The 14,248-nt window shown below is 41.4% G+C and overlaps 2 protein-coding genes across 2 annotated transcripts in view; one reads left to right on the forward strand and one right to left on the reverse strand.

Annotated features, from left to right (window-relative positions):
• LOC147898554 (Eukaryotic translation initiation factor eIF2A family protein) overlaps window positions 1-1,729 on the forward strand; it is a 35,594-nt gene extending 33,865 nt beyond the window's left edge. The window contains exons 12-16 of the mRNA XM_087379697.1: window positions 166-269; window positions 497-519; window positions 634-754; window positions 1,000-1,054; window positions 1,191-1,729. Coding sequence (XP_087235823.1) covers window positions 166-269; window positions 497-519; window positions 634-754; window positions 1,000-1,054; window positions 1,191-1,366 — 479 coding nt within the window. The 3' untranslated portion in view covers window positions 1,367-1,729. The remainder of the gene's footprint in view (window positions 1-165; window positions 270-496; window positions 520-633; window positions 755-999; window positions 1,055-1,190) is intronic.
• Window positions 1,730-11,006: 9,277 nt separating this feature from the next.
• On the reverse strand, window positions 11,007-14,039 carry LOC147898555 (uncharacterized). The gene has a single exon (XM_087379083.1). The coding sequence runs from the start codon at window positions 14,011-14,013 to the stop codon at window positions 11,755-11,757; it is 2,259 nt and encodes a 752-aa protein (XP_087235209.1). The 5' UTR covers window positions 14,014-14,039; the 3' UTR covers window positions 11,007-11,754.
• Between the last annotated feature and the right edge of the window lie 209 nt (window positions 14,040-14,248).

The following is a 14,248-nucleotide window of genomic DNA, read 5'->3' on the forward strand; positions in this document are numbered from 1 at the left end:
TGTAATATGATCAATCAAAGATTTCACCCAAAAAAAAAAAGTGTGTGTGTGTGTGTGTGTGTGTGTGTGTGTGTGTGTGAGAGAGAGAGAGAGAGAGAGAGAGAGAATTCTTAATTCAAATTTGGGCATTTCTAAGATGTGTTAACTCAAGAGATGCTTCAACAGGCTTAAGGGCTGGGGTTGCTCCAACCAAACTGGCAACAGCTGCTTCAAAGTCAATGGCATATCAGACTCCACATGCAAAAGCTGCATCTGCTATCAAGGATCAGGTGACACTCAATTTTTGTGTTAGCTTCTATATACAAGAGTTGAGAGAGAGAGAGAAACAGAGAGAGATCGAGAGATCGCAAGAGGGTGTGGAGTGCATATAATCTATTATGCCCGCAATAGGCCAGAGGACTATGAGACCAAAATCTGAACGCCCAATGTAGCGAGAGAGAGAGAGAGAGAGAGAGAGAGAGAGGTAACATATGGATTCGTTTGTCTTCATTTGCAGTTGCTTGGAGGAGATGCTTTCGGGTAAGAGCATTCAAGGCTTTTTGGGAACACTTAAAATTATATTGTATCTACCTTGTGTTTTCAATTTGATGCCGAATTGCCTTGTTTATATCTTTAATCGAGTGGAGGGTGCAGATCTACTGGTGAGCTAAGCAAGAGTGCTTTGAAGAATAAAAAGCGGAGGGACAAACAGAAAGAGAAGAAAGATGCTTCAGACCCTGTTGCAGTTTTGAATGAAAATGCCATCTCTAATTTGGTATGGTACTGGACTTTGGGGATCAGGATGCTTAGTATAACTCTATTGTATCTTTTTAACTTTGTTTTGGTCATGTATCTGTGGGTTTATTGTAAATTGAACTCCATATCAAACTAAAATCAGATTGTATATTTAAAAAAATTCCAGATGAGTTATCCAACTCCGGATGTATTTGGGTGACACTCGTATGTCAGCAGGTGGGGTGATTTGAAATGCAATGGTTTTGTGAAATTGATGTTTTGTAGGGGAAACAACTTGAAGTTCTTCCAGCGGCTCTGAATGGTGGTGCTGATAACTCAGGTAGAAGAAAGAATGTTTTGCAATGTATTTCAAACAGCTGGTGCACCCACTTGATATCTTTCTTTTTCTCTTAAGTAATATATTTGTCTCAGTTTAGGAGTTCATTATTGCTTGTTGCATGTTTACTCTTGTATAGTGGATGATGTTGGGAAGAAGTTAAGGACACTCCATAAAAAACTTCGACAGATAGAAGAGATCAAGCAAAAGGTGCAGGAAGGAGCAGGAACATATTGTTTGAATCCTGCACAGCAAGAAAAATTATCTCAAGAGACCAGTCTCAGGGAAGAGATAAGAGCTTTGGAAGCTCATTAGGAAGTGTCTATTTGAATCTTCCCCTATTTTCTTACAAGCTCTGGTAAAGGCATTTTCAAGGTGACATTGTTGATTTGACTTGTTGGCAATGCATGCTGTGGAAACATGAATGTGTGCCACCTACTGTATTGATCAGGCTTGTTCCCGAATACCTAGTCAAGCAAGAATTGTAACAATAGTTCTAGAGATCTACTGATCCATCACTGAAATGGACAAATTCATGTTAACCTTAGGAGTGAACATAGTCAAGGTTTCCAAATCCATGGGAGCTTTATTTAAGGCTGAACATGCAACGTGTCGTTCCTTCCGAGGGAAAACATCAAGGAGGTTTACAAAAAAATACTCTTGTAAGGCTTCTGTTGAGCTTCTGGAACATGTCTTGATGTCCAGGAAATTTTTGTGGGAGAAACCAAGTCCTCGCCTGAGGCTAATAGTGCTGTATTTTGGAATACAAGTTTGTTTCAGTTCCATCTTGTTTTTTCTCAGCTATGTTATTTGGCAACCACCCCAAACTTTCTCAGAAGCCTGGAGTATCATCAATAATTTTCTGAAAAATACGGCTAATAAGGCATGGGGAGTGGAAAGGATATTTCTGCAGATTGCGTGCAAATTATAAAGAGGATAATGAAGGCTTGACAGCGTGAGGCCTTGCTACTATTTCATGGTGCTACTCGATGGCACAAAAGTGGTTTTAAAGGATAGACGTATCTTGGGAAGGATTTGAAATGGGCCATTACAAATTAGGTTCTGTGAAGGTACATGATAGAGTGGGACAAAAAATACTGTACTCACTGGAACCTTTAGATGAATCTTAAAACTCTCAGGCATGCAGCCTCCCAGGTTGTAATCCACGGGCAAGGTAGGAACAGCTAGATCTGTGAGCGAAGGTATCATATCCCCACTTGTTCTTTTGCTACACACTGACTTCTTGGCATAATGGATGTTGAGAGCACCAAAGGCAAAGATGGAGGGCATGAAACTGCCTGACAACCAATCACATGACTACGTGTTGACAGTACATTTGTCTTTTCAAATTGTAATAGTGCCACTAGTTCAACAACGGTAAGCACTATTATCATTAGCTAACAGTATCACAAGAAAATACTATTTTTAGGATATTTTTCTACATGGTTGGGGAGAGAGTTCAAGCATGAGCTCTCAGTAGCAATTTCTACTGGACGTGTTGCATGACATTGACGAACCAACTAAATAGAATAGCTACATGACCGTTGGTCCATATGTTTTAGGATTGGTAGTAACTAAATTAACTCTTCGGACATCCATCATAATGTTCCAGCTCCCCATTATGTAGTTTAATACTTCTTGTACCACAAGCGTGCTAAGGCTCACCAACTAGTTCAAGTACTCCCAAATTGAGAGCATGACAAGTGTTATTGACATTTGTCATGCTTTGCCCAATGGGGCCTTGACTTTTGGTCCAATAGAAATCCATGCTTTTTTAAAGTTGTTAAATATGAGCCAGTATGACCTCATACTTAATGCTTGAAGTATCACCACTCTTTGTAGGGTAATTGCAGTCATTTGCTCCACAACTTTATGCATTGACTCAAATGTTATATTCAATCTAATTGAATTAAATTTGGGATTAAGGAGATTCTAGCATTATTTTGTAAACGATTCTCCCACAGTTCAAAGCCTTCATCATGGATAGAGATGAGTTCTAAAATGCTCTTATGTAGCATGTCCAATGCCCACCTTTCTTAGCCGGTTGGTCAATGAAATTTTGCTTTGTACAAGCATGCACCCATTGGAGTGTGTTCCATGTATAGCAGATTTTTTGTAACCTTGAATTTTTTTTTTTTCATCTAGAGGTGAAGGGTTTTTACAGTACTCTCTCCCATGTGAGCATTGTATTTTCAGGCTCACCTTGAGCTTGCTTATCTCATATCACATTTGAATTGTTCACCATGTCGTACTAGCATATTCATCTTCAATTGCTAAATATTAGAATCCACCACATGACAATATATAGCACTACTATGTCGCGCTATCGTGTCATTCCTAAATGATAAAGTAGAAGTGGTAATTGATAATCGTATTGTACCAATGCTATGCAATAGAAAGCAGTATTACATAGCAATTGTTTGAAAAGGACATTGCATATTCAAGCAAAATGGGATAATGTAAGTCTAGGTAGTTATAAAAAAGCACAACTTTAATAAAAGAGAGAGAGAAGCTTACATGTCAAGTCAATGGTCTTGGAAGCACAAAATGGTTTGAGATCAATTCTAGTTCAACATGTATCTCTTTTTGGCCTACTTGCTCTCATGGCCATGGGTGCCAATTTCGGTCTCATTCATAAGATAGTAGGGGTCCTTGCTACTGTTGTCAAGGTTGAATGGCCCTAGATGATAGCCACAAAATGAATCATTCTTTGGTACAGCCCTCATTGAAATGACCGACTTAGTGTTTTGTAAGCTTGGCCATTTCTTTTTATAGCAAGATGAAATACATACATTGGGCCTGCCAAGGAGAGGTGATTTGTACTCAAGTTGGGCGCTGATGATGTCAGTGGGGATGTCATAGTAGTAGTCCCTGCTATGCATGATGGAGTTTATGGTTTTCAACCTTGTGAGTGACTATCATGAGATTGAAACTGCACTTTGTTGTGTTTTTAAAGGATGAGTTTGGGAATGTTCTCGGATTCACCTAGAGCAGGGAGGCGAGCAAAGGTCTCAAGTTGCAGCAGCAACAGTGCAAGGTTAGTGCACATACATTACACACAAGAAGCTGAAGCCTAAGAGAAAAACATATTGTAGTCCTAAGCAATCGTCCTGGAAGCTGAAGGATAACACCTTAGTCTTACGCACAACAATCAGCACCTCGGTTGAAAGACTGTTGCATCATTGACCCACTAGTGATACAATGGTGGGGAGTGCCAATTTGTGCACATGTTGCTATATGGGCATCATGGTATTTGCCTTTTGTTTACCTTGTTAACATGCTACTTCAAGAAGAGAGGGTGCCACAGAAGAAGATGCAGCATCATGATGATCAAGAGGAGGAGGATACTCAAGAGGCTATGCTACAATGGGTAAGGGCTCCAAGAAATAATCGGGGAGGTCAAGAAGGTGGCTTGCTCTTCTTCGTTAGAAATATGATGAGGAGAAGAGGCAGCCTCCTCTTTCTCCTACCTCTGCCATTTCTCTCGTCTCAAATTGGCATAGGAATATGATGAGGAGAAGAGGCAGCCTCCTCTTTCTCCTAGCCATTTCTCGTCTCAAATTGGCCACATCAATCTCTACTGCTGCTGCTTCATCATCATGGATTCTTGGTGAGCCTTGCAAGTTACGGACATTGCTGCCTGGCTCAAGCCTAGGATTCTTGCGTGGCGAGAAAGAAAACATTGCCTGTCTAGTGTTGGAAGATGGTGAGGCTTCGCCTTCTTCTTGTGTTGGCAAGTTTGTGAAGCTTCTCTCTCCGCCATCAAGCTCACACAGCAGGGCTACATGCAAATTTACAATCTCTCTACAAATCTACTGTCACTAGCTTGCTGGATGAGAACATTGTCGACCTCTGCAAATCCTCAATGGCATATCCGGTTTGCTCACTGCTGCTTCTCCCAACTATTGTAGGAGCAACGGGATTCAATTGTGGTGGCATCGGCCTCTCTTCCTTTGTCCTCACAAGAGCCTATTAGACCATGGAGTCAGCTTTCTACTTCTTCTCCAGCAACATCATGTTGATGTTCAATGTCACCTACTTTCCCAAAATTTTGAGTAAATTGCTTTTGTGATCTTCTACAATGCGAGCATGCCATGCTTGGCACTTTGGATGAAGCATCAGTGGTGGCAGAGAGCTAGAATGCCCTTTCGATCAAGAAATAAGTCAAAGAGACTATCGAGAACACCAGACACCCCAAAGCAAAAAACATGCAAAGGGTGGTAGGACGCAAGCCATCGGATCATGCGGTCATCTATGATGGGGTATGGCAGACCATGCATTTCGGACACTGTTGCAAAACATGATAGGCACCCGATTTAACTATTGTAGCCGTAAATACCACAGTTTGACTCTGTACATAAAGAATTTGCTTCTTGATTCCTTCCTCCCTCATCCTAAGGCTGCGCATGTTCTCATTCATCTCCTCCACTCTTTGCTCACTTCATACAACAGCTTCATTTGATTCCCTCAGCATCTCTTGAAGCTGCTTAGATTGATTAATAGCGTCAACATGGGTTGTTTCTAAGATTTTAACTCTAGTTTGGGAATCTCTCATGATGATGGACTGCTTTTCAAAACTTTCGAAAGTCACTGCAAGCTCGTGCACAACCTTATCGTAGCCTTGTTGCAAGGTCTTGTGCTTAACTTTCCAAAATTGCAAAAGTGGTTATGCGTAACAAATTCCATTGTGGCTGTTGCAACTTGCTTCACCATTGCTACTCTTGGCATCCTTCTTGGCCTAGAGATCTGCCTCATTGTCTTCTTCACCGTGGCTACTCTTTGCCCCATCCTTCTTGGCCTTGAAGCTCTCTTGCAGCTCTTGCATCACTACTCTGGTTTCTGCATTCTCCATTTTTCAGTTCCTCCATCATCTAGTCTTAATGTTCAATGCGTTTTGCATGTTGCAGAGTCATTTGTAAAGAGCCTCATTTTCAGCTTTTACTTGCATGAGGAGGGAGTCAAAATAGCTACCACTACCTCCATAATGAGGAAAGTTCAAACATAGTGAGAATAGCTCCATACTGATTATGAGTGCTTTGACAAAGAAAACATATTGCACCAAGCCCACCTTATAGTCGTCACCGCAAAAAAGTTTTCACTCAAAAACACTGGGCTGGCTCTTGCCGCAACCCAATTCCAAAGAGAGGATTAATCGATGGAGCAGATGGAGGAGGAGGGAGAGCAAAAGGGAAGTATGAAGGTCCAAGAGGAGGATTGGTCTGAGAAGTCCATGACAAGGGTTTGCGACACATGTCTAACCTGATAGACCTCGATAGCCCGGGTGAAGTGGAGTAGGGCCAAACTCACCGATGAAGAAGTCAAAGAGGAGGTCGACGTAGAGGGAGTAGGCCTTAGTGAAGGCTTTGGTTTGTAGATGGGAAAAAATATCAAATGTGTTTTATGGGGTGCTTTGTTTCCTAAGAAATGCATCATTGGTCCACGTGTTACCTCCAATAAATGTGAGTAGCCAACTAAGTCGATTGCCACATGTTCTCGTATTTTTAGAGATGAAGTAAGCAGTGAGTCTTTGAGATGGCGTTGCGTGCAGAGATATCGCCGTTTTTCTCTTGATGGCACTAGCCTTGCGTTTCATGGCATTGCAAGAGAAGTTCTTCATGGCGCTACAAAATTAGCTTGCAGAAGATTTGTGCCACTCTTGTTAGAGAGGTATGAAGACTATGCTTTTATTTGCTTCATCGCCTTTGTCCTACCCACGGCATGTCAAAAATAGATTTACAATGATTTTTTGGATTCATAAATTTTTGACTAGGATTTATATGACATTTCTTTTTACAAAATAGGTTTACTAAGATTTATAGGATTCATAAAATTTGCATCGCAATTGTGCAATTAGCCTACAGTCCAATTAGAACACCTAAAACTTGCTTAGCAGGATGCCTCGAAAGCAACATGAAAATATCTCGCATATTATTGTTAAACATTATTGCACTCCATAGTATCACCACAAAAAGTTATCAAGACACCAATCCAAGAAACATTTGGTATCACGCCCAACCACATGAACTTGTACTTTTTACCAAAATAATTACCCCCACACTCTACAATAAAACCTACCATGGTGACTATTGTATGTCGTAAGCAAGATATCATGCATATGAAGCAATAGGAGCCTTTTTCACCATTTAAGGTTGTAAATCAATAATGAGTCCACCATTTATGGCTAATGGAATGGCAAAACTTGGGAAGATGTTTGCACTTGTGATGGTTCTACTAGTTCTAAACCTTCTATTTGGAGTCCCTATGCTCATCCACCTTTGGCACTTATTATGGTTGTGACTTCTAGCTCACTCTTGATACCTCTATCATTGGTTGATAGCAAATGGCACCCTTCATTCCCATTGTCCCCATATTGGTATTCCAATCTTGCACACTATCATTGTCATTTACACAAGCAAAAGGAATGAAGGGGGGACCGGGGGGGAAGGGGTTCACTCTTCATAAACCCCTTATAGCATGTGCAAGGAAGCGTGCATTAAAATACCCTATTCTTGCATTTTTTACATTTGCTCATGTAATTGATTAACCCCCTCTTACATGTATACATTTTTCCATTTTAAAATTTAGATACCCCTCCATAAATCTACACACATTAATTACACTATGTTGCTATTTTATAATCCCCTTGTGTTTGCTAAGGCATGTAAGTCCCCCTATTAAAAAAATTAACCCTCGGACAAAGCACAAAACACTAATTTGCACTTGTATCCTGAATCTTTGCTGATCGCAATAGCATAATCTAAAGATATGGACCATATTGTCTCATAAATATAATTCTTTGCGCTCCAAGCTCAACTTTTATGATAATGGGCTATCAATACACCCTTTTTTGCAAGCTCTCATCTTGGACTGTTAATCATCGATATTCTTTGCGGCCCTTTTCACATTTCTTGTCCTTTGATAGTTGTGGGTCCAATGCATGCTCCAAAGAGAAAACACTCTCTTGCACAACCTAACATCACAAATGCTCAATGTTTTTCATTATTAACGATGATAATTCAACAATCCGTGCACTAAGGCTGAGAAATTTACCTTTAATCTTTTTCTAGCCCTTGTTCTTATTAGTCTGCTGCTAAGCTTTTTTTTTCCCATCCCCCTTTTGACCCTTCTTATCACACAATCCTCCTTGTTTCTCTCTCCATGTTTAGCATCAATTGTGGAGGATGCCTCAATGTGCACCTTTGTAATGGGTAACTCATCTTTTATCAATTCTAATGTGGACATAAGCTGCACCTATCATGTGGCAGGTTTGAAAGTGGTGGGGACTTCCAATGGAAACTCTAGCTCTATTGGGCTTGTGGCTCTGACTTTGAATATGATGCATCAATTGCATTAATAAAAACACTATTTTGTATGTAGGAAAATAAAATATGCTGGCATCATCCTTGGGCTCAAGGTTGTGGGTGTTATGTCTAAATATAGTAATTTGGAAGGGTTGTGCAACTGGCTCCTATGTATTCAGGCACGTTTCTAGTTTTCAAGCAATACCATTAACCACAGTTAAGTACATACATTTTGTCTATGTGTTGCTAATTTCTATACTGATCTCTAATGTTTTCAACAATGGTCGAGAGAGAGAGAAAGAGAGAGAGAGAGAGAGAGAGAGAGAGAGAGAGAGAGAGAGAGAGAGATTGTCTTAGAAGTTAGTAGTACTAGGTGGTAGTCAGCAATGATAGCTCTAATGAATACCAACTACCTAGCTCTCAAATGGTAGCTACTAGCTACTTTCTGTTATAATTGGTAGCTAGTAGCTACTTTTCCAAATGGAACTAACCCAAACAAGATCATAGTGAGGGTAAGGGCTTGTCATGCTTTTGGATTTCTTGTAGCTTGGGGGTTCCATCCCAATCACGTCCATGTGCACTAGTATTACTTGCCACAATCGGTACAATGGCCACATGTGAACAAACTACAACACTATCCTAGTTGAATGTTCAGCCACATTCTCTGCATTCACAAACATCCCAAAAGAACCTCCCTCTAGATCTCCCCCTGAATGACATATCACATGCGCGAGGAGCAACAATATGGGCTTAGGTGGAGTTCTCTTGTAGATTCTCAAGTGTGTTGAATGTCTTTTACTTTTCTCTTCTCTACATATTAAATTGCCTAATACAATGGCATAATCCAAAATGGAAAAATTAAAAGCAGTAATTTTGTGCAAACCACTATTGCACAGTGACTTGCTAATGATTGTGATCTCAATTTAGATGTTGCACTGAATTTTCTCCTCTTCTATGCCCTCTTGCCCTTGGGGCCCTTGCACATAGCTTTCTACTCCTCTATGCCCTTTTTTTCTTCCACCAAGCAAAGATCATCTCACACACATTGCATTATGCTCTTGGATATCGATTAATTAGGTATAATTGATCATGATAGCACCCAATAGAAAAAGATGGTCTAGGATCCTGATTTGTCATCTTGCATGTGAATCACTTTCCTAGCTTTGCTATCTATCATTTGCCAACCATCTTACCAACTTCACAAGCATGTAGCCATGCTTCTCCGTTGTATAGATGCCACTCTTCACTGCAAATGGCAAGGGTTGCCATTTTGTACAACTGAAATCAAAGCCCTTGACAAAGTGTATACCAACCTTGAAATTAGGAGGTGCCTCATGGTACAATTTTTAAGTGCAAGAGCACAAGTGCCCGATAAAATTCAGGCGTCATGTTGTGCACTTTTTCTTTTGGGACTTTTTACATGGGCTAGTGAAAACTATGAGCCATTGCTCCTTCAATATCTCTAGTAGCTTGTGGGGATTTTTATCCTCTAGGATCACAGAGTATCCCTCGTTGAAATTATGAACTATTTTTGAGAATGTTCCACTTGTAAATTTGATGATGGATTTGCCAAGAGGCCATGGCTGGTATGGTACATTGAGATTAAGAGTTAAAAAAATAAGTGAGGAAGTGTTTTGAACTTTAACACTCACACTTTGCATGCATTTTATGGTTGTCTCAGTGTGTACTTGATGGGAGGTCAACCCTGAAGTATCTCTAATTCATTAGGTATGTTTGAAGATAAGATATGTTTGTCTCTTCATATCCTGTGTGTTTACATGTCTCCCCCTCCCACAATGTGTCTCACTCATCTCTCTCTTTTCCTCCTCCCCTTGTCTCTTTGTGCCTTGCTTTTGTTCTCTTTCTTCTCTCTAACATGGGTTGTTCTTTTTCTTCTTGGCTCTCTCATTTCTCAAGTGATGTCATGGTGGTTAGCCTCCATTTTTTCCAAGAGTGGAAACATTCCATCATATGTTTCGAGAAGCAACCTCTTCATTTGGAAAAGGGAACCACCTAGGTGTCTCCTTTCATGTTGCTAGTACTATGTCATAGTAATATGTGACACTTGGAATTCTAAGTAGTATTAGCTAGCAATGAAAAATAGTACTATGTACTAAGATTCCCTAAACAAGATTTCTATTATATGGATTAGAAGTACCATGTATTGTTGTTCTTTGAAATAGCATTGAAAGGTAGTCTAGTACATCACCAATGCCACACTATGGGATAGGAGTATGATTAACAATGCTTTTGTATGAGAATGAGAGAGAGAGAGAGAGAGACTAGTCCTATGTAGCACTTACCAATGGTATAATAGCAAGTAGTACTACCATGGAATATCACAACAAAGGGGTGATTTAACAATGCTTTAATATATAATCACTGTTAGCAATGGTGTAATATCAAGTAGCAGCCTCGGCATAGCACTTATATTTCTTAAAACAGATGGCAGTGTTAGACCATGACATATCATGTTGCAATGCTACATGTAGGACCTACCATGTAGTAGGGAAAAACTCAAAATTTCTTAGATAGGTGGTTCCTTTGAGGGAAGCTCTATTTTTTTAAAAAGAAGATTTTAGACAAGATTTATCTACATGAATCCAGGAATTGCGGAAACTCTCTGTCGCAAATTTAAACGTGACAGTCACAAGGTTACAAACCACTTGTACAGTAATACTGTACACTCTTTACAACCCCATGCACCATATAGCAATCCTTGCTCTCGCTTCTGAACTAGAGAACCAGTATAATCATTGTTTTTCTTATTGCTTTTCTTTATTGCAGGCAGTAACTATGAATATAGGAAATATACTCTGTAATAAGCTTTGAAAAAGAGAACAGATATTTCTGCCATTGTCCTGGAAACCACTATAACTTCAGTTTAGTCATTGCAGTTCAGAGAACAGTAGCAAAAGCTGAACCCAGAATTTGTGTCATACTCAAGGGCTATAAATATTCTGAAGCGGATGCACACGAAGGCCACTAAGCTACATACATGCAGCTGGAAGAATAAAGCCATTTAGCGTGTGGAAGAGCAAGCAATGTGGTAAAACTGAACAACCTTGAACTGGCTTCTTGAACACTGCATTGCTATGCGGCAATTTAATGAGTGAGATGATCCTGATAGAAAAGCAAGGCTCCCAAACTGTGGCCATATACGTTGAACATTCGCAGTTCCAGCGTTTAGAAGATCATCCCAGAAAGTGTGTTGCAGCACACAAATCGTGCCATACGATAGCGGATGGACATGCAGATTCAAGGCCCTATTCCTTTTCACTGCAAGTCTCTTGTCTGTATGGTCAAGCTCAAGTGTTGTCAGCCCCCCCTGAACAAAGTTGAGAGGCCACCTTGCCCATCTTGTTCTCCATGGGGATGTCCAAGCATTAAGTTTCATGTGGTCTACCCTCTAGCTATTATCTCCTTGAGAAAGGCCTGACACTTAGGATCACAACCTCTAGCCACCATGCAATTCAATATATCAGATGCTTCACTTATTTTACCCTCCTTACAAAGCCAACCCACAATTGAAGTGTAAGTCACATCATTTGGAGTACATCCTCTCTCTTCCATTCCGAAAAAAGTCGAAAGGGCCATGTCACTCCTTCCTGCCGCAAATAAGCCATCCATCAAAATGGTATACGTTACAGTATCAGGAGCACATCCCATACTCCTCATGTGCTCCACCAATTCCAAAGCTTCGTCTACTTTACCTGCCTTTAAAAGTCCTTTTGTAACTGTGTTGCACGTCACCGTATTGGGTATGCATGCAGATGCCTTCATTCCTTTGAAAATGGACATGGCCTGGTCCATCCTCCCTGCCATGAAAAGCCCATCAATCAATGTACAGTACGTAAAGTTGTTTGGAGTACACTGCCTAGTTATCATCTCATCCAACAACTCCAGAGACTCCTCTATTTTTCCATTCTTCTTCAACCAATTCATCACTGTTGAATAGGTCACCACACTGGGGTCAGTGCCCCTTTCTGTCATTCTCCTTATGATATAAAAGGCACCATCAGTCCTGCCTGCCTTAAAAAGAGCATCAACTAGAGTAGTGTACGTAACGATGTCAGGATTGCATCCCCCCTCAATCATCCCATTTGATAATTCCAACGCTTCGTTGACTTTTCCCACTTTACACAGCCCTTTGATGTGCAAGTTATGAGTCACCACATCGGCACTGTGACCCTTTGCTATGAGTCCCTGTGAAAGGGAAAGAGCCATCTCTGTTTTGCCTGCCTTAAAAAGATCTTCGATCAATCTGTTGTACAATTTAGTACAGGGGCTGAAACCACAATTTATCATCTCTTCTGAAAAATCCAATACTTTATCCACCTTTCCATCCATCACTAATCCTTTGATCAGTGTTCGGTATGTCACTTCATTTGGACTAAATCCATTCTCTTTCATTATACTAAGCACATGAGTAGCTCTATCTCCTCTGCCTATCTTGAAAACACCGTCTATTAACGTGTGGAATGTCCCCATGTCAGGCTGAGGCTTCGTGTCTATCATCCGCTCTAGTAATTGAAAAGCCTCGTCCACTTTACTTTCCTTGCACATCCAATTGATGATAGTGTTGTAAGTCACTGCGTCAGGAATGCATCCACAGCTCTCCATCGCACTAAAAATTACGATTGCAGTCGTAGCTCGCCCCATTTTCAAGAGACCATGAATCAGCGAATTGAAAATTTTGGGGCCCGGATTACATCCTGTCTTAACCATGAGCTCCAAAAAAGGCAAAGCATCATCTGCTTTTCCTAGTTTGCAGAGCCCATAAATTAGGATTCTATATGTCACTACGGTCGGAGTGCAACCTTTTTCCAACATCTTCCTTAGAACATCGAGAGCTTCTTCGTCGCTATTTACCTTCAGCAAACCATCTATCACTGAATGGTATAGGTATCGCGGAGGTAGACAATCCTGTTGAGGCATGTCCTCCAGAAGGTCTCTCGCCATGCCTACTGCCCCCTGCTTACAAAGGGCATTGATTAAAGTGCCGTAAATGGAGTTACTTGGGGAAATCCCGTTCTCGGTCATGCTTGTAAGAGAGCATAGGGCTTCCTTCAATTTCCCCGCGTTTACTTGAACGTTTATCAAGCTATTGTACGTCCTGAGAGTGGGCTTACAATAAGTTTGCATAGCTACGAAAGTTTCTTCCGCTTCTGCAGTCAGTCCGGCCTGGCCATAGCGCCTGATAAGTAAATTGAATGGAGCGTCCGTAACCATCAATCCTTGCTCCTTCATGGAACGGACGATGCGCCAGATCCCCTGGTAGTCGTCCGCCTGGGCCAACATTCCGATCAAGGCATGATAAGTCGCCAAGTCGTGCGAGAAGTTAGGCTGCGCGGCGGCCCAATGGAAGAGGCGCAAGGCCAAAGAGGCATCGGTGTGCGACTTGAGGATGTCCATGAAGGAAATGTGGGTGAGGAGGGGGGCGAAGTGGGCGAGGGCGGATTGGAGGCGGGGGCTCCAATGGCGATCTTGAAGGAGGATGGAACGGATAGATCGAAGGGAGACGGATTGAAGGGAGGTGGAAGAGCAGGTGATGAGGAGAGGGAAGCGAGGGCGAGGAGAGGGAGAGGGAGAGGGAGAGGGAGAGGGCGAGGGCGAGGGCGATGGAGGAGGAGAGAAGAAGGCATGATGGAGAATGGACATCGCTCACCAATAGCTCTCCCTCCTCATCCTCAGGGTTTAGGGTTTAAGGGCTTTCTTTACAAGGCCTTATGCCATTCGAGGGCAATTATATCTTCACACGTTTTTGGCCTCCCACTCGATGCCTTCCAAAGCGAAAATGCTCAATTTTTGTTGGCCTCCCACGTTTCCAAGGGAAGCCTTATTATTAGGCAGCTTGAAGAAGAGAAAGTCTTTTTGGAGCTATTTTTTTCTCGAT

This window comes from Dipteris shenzhenensis, chromosome 9 (assembly GCF_047967505.1).
Source record: "Dipteris shenzhenensis isolate YYH24624 ecotype China chromosome 9, Dip_SZ_1.0, whole genome shotgun sequence".
Classification (NCBI taxonomy): domain Eukaryota; kingdom Viridiplantae; phylum Streptophyta; class Polypodiopsida; order Gleicheniales; family Dipteridaceae; genus Dipteris; species Dipteris shenzhenensis.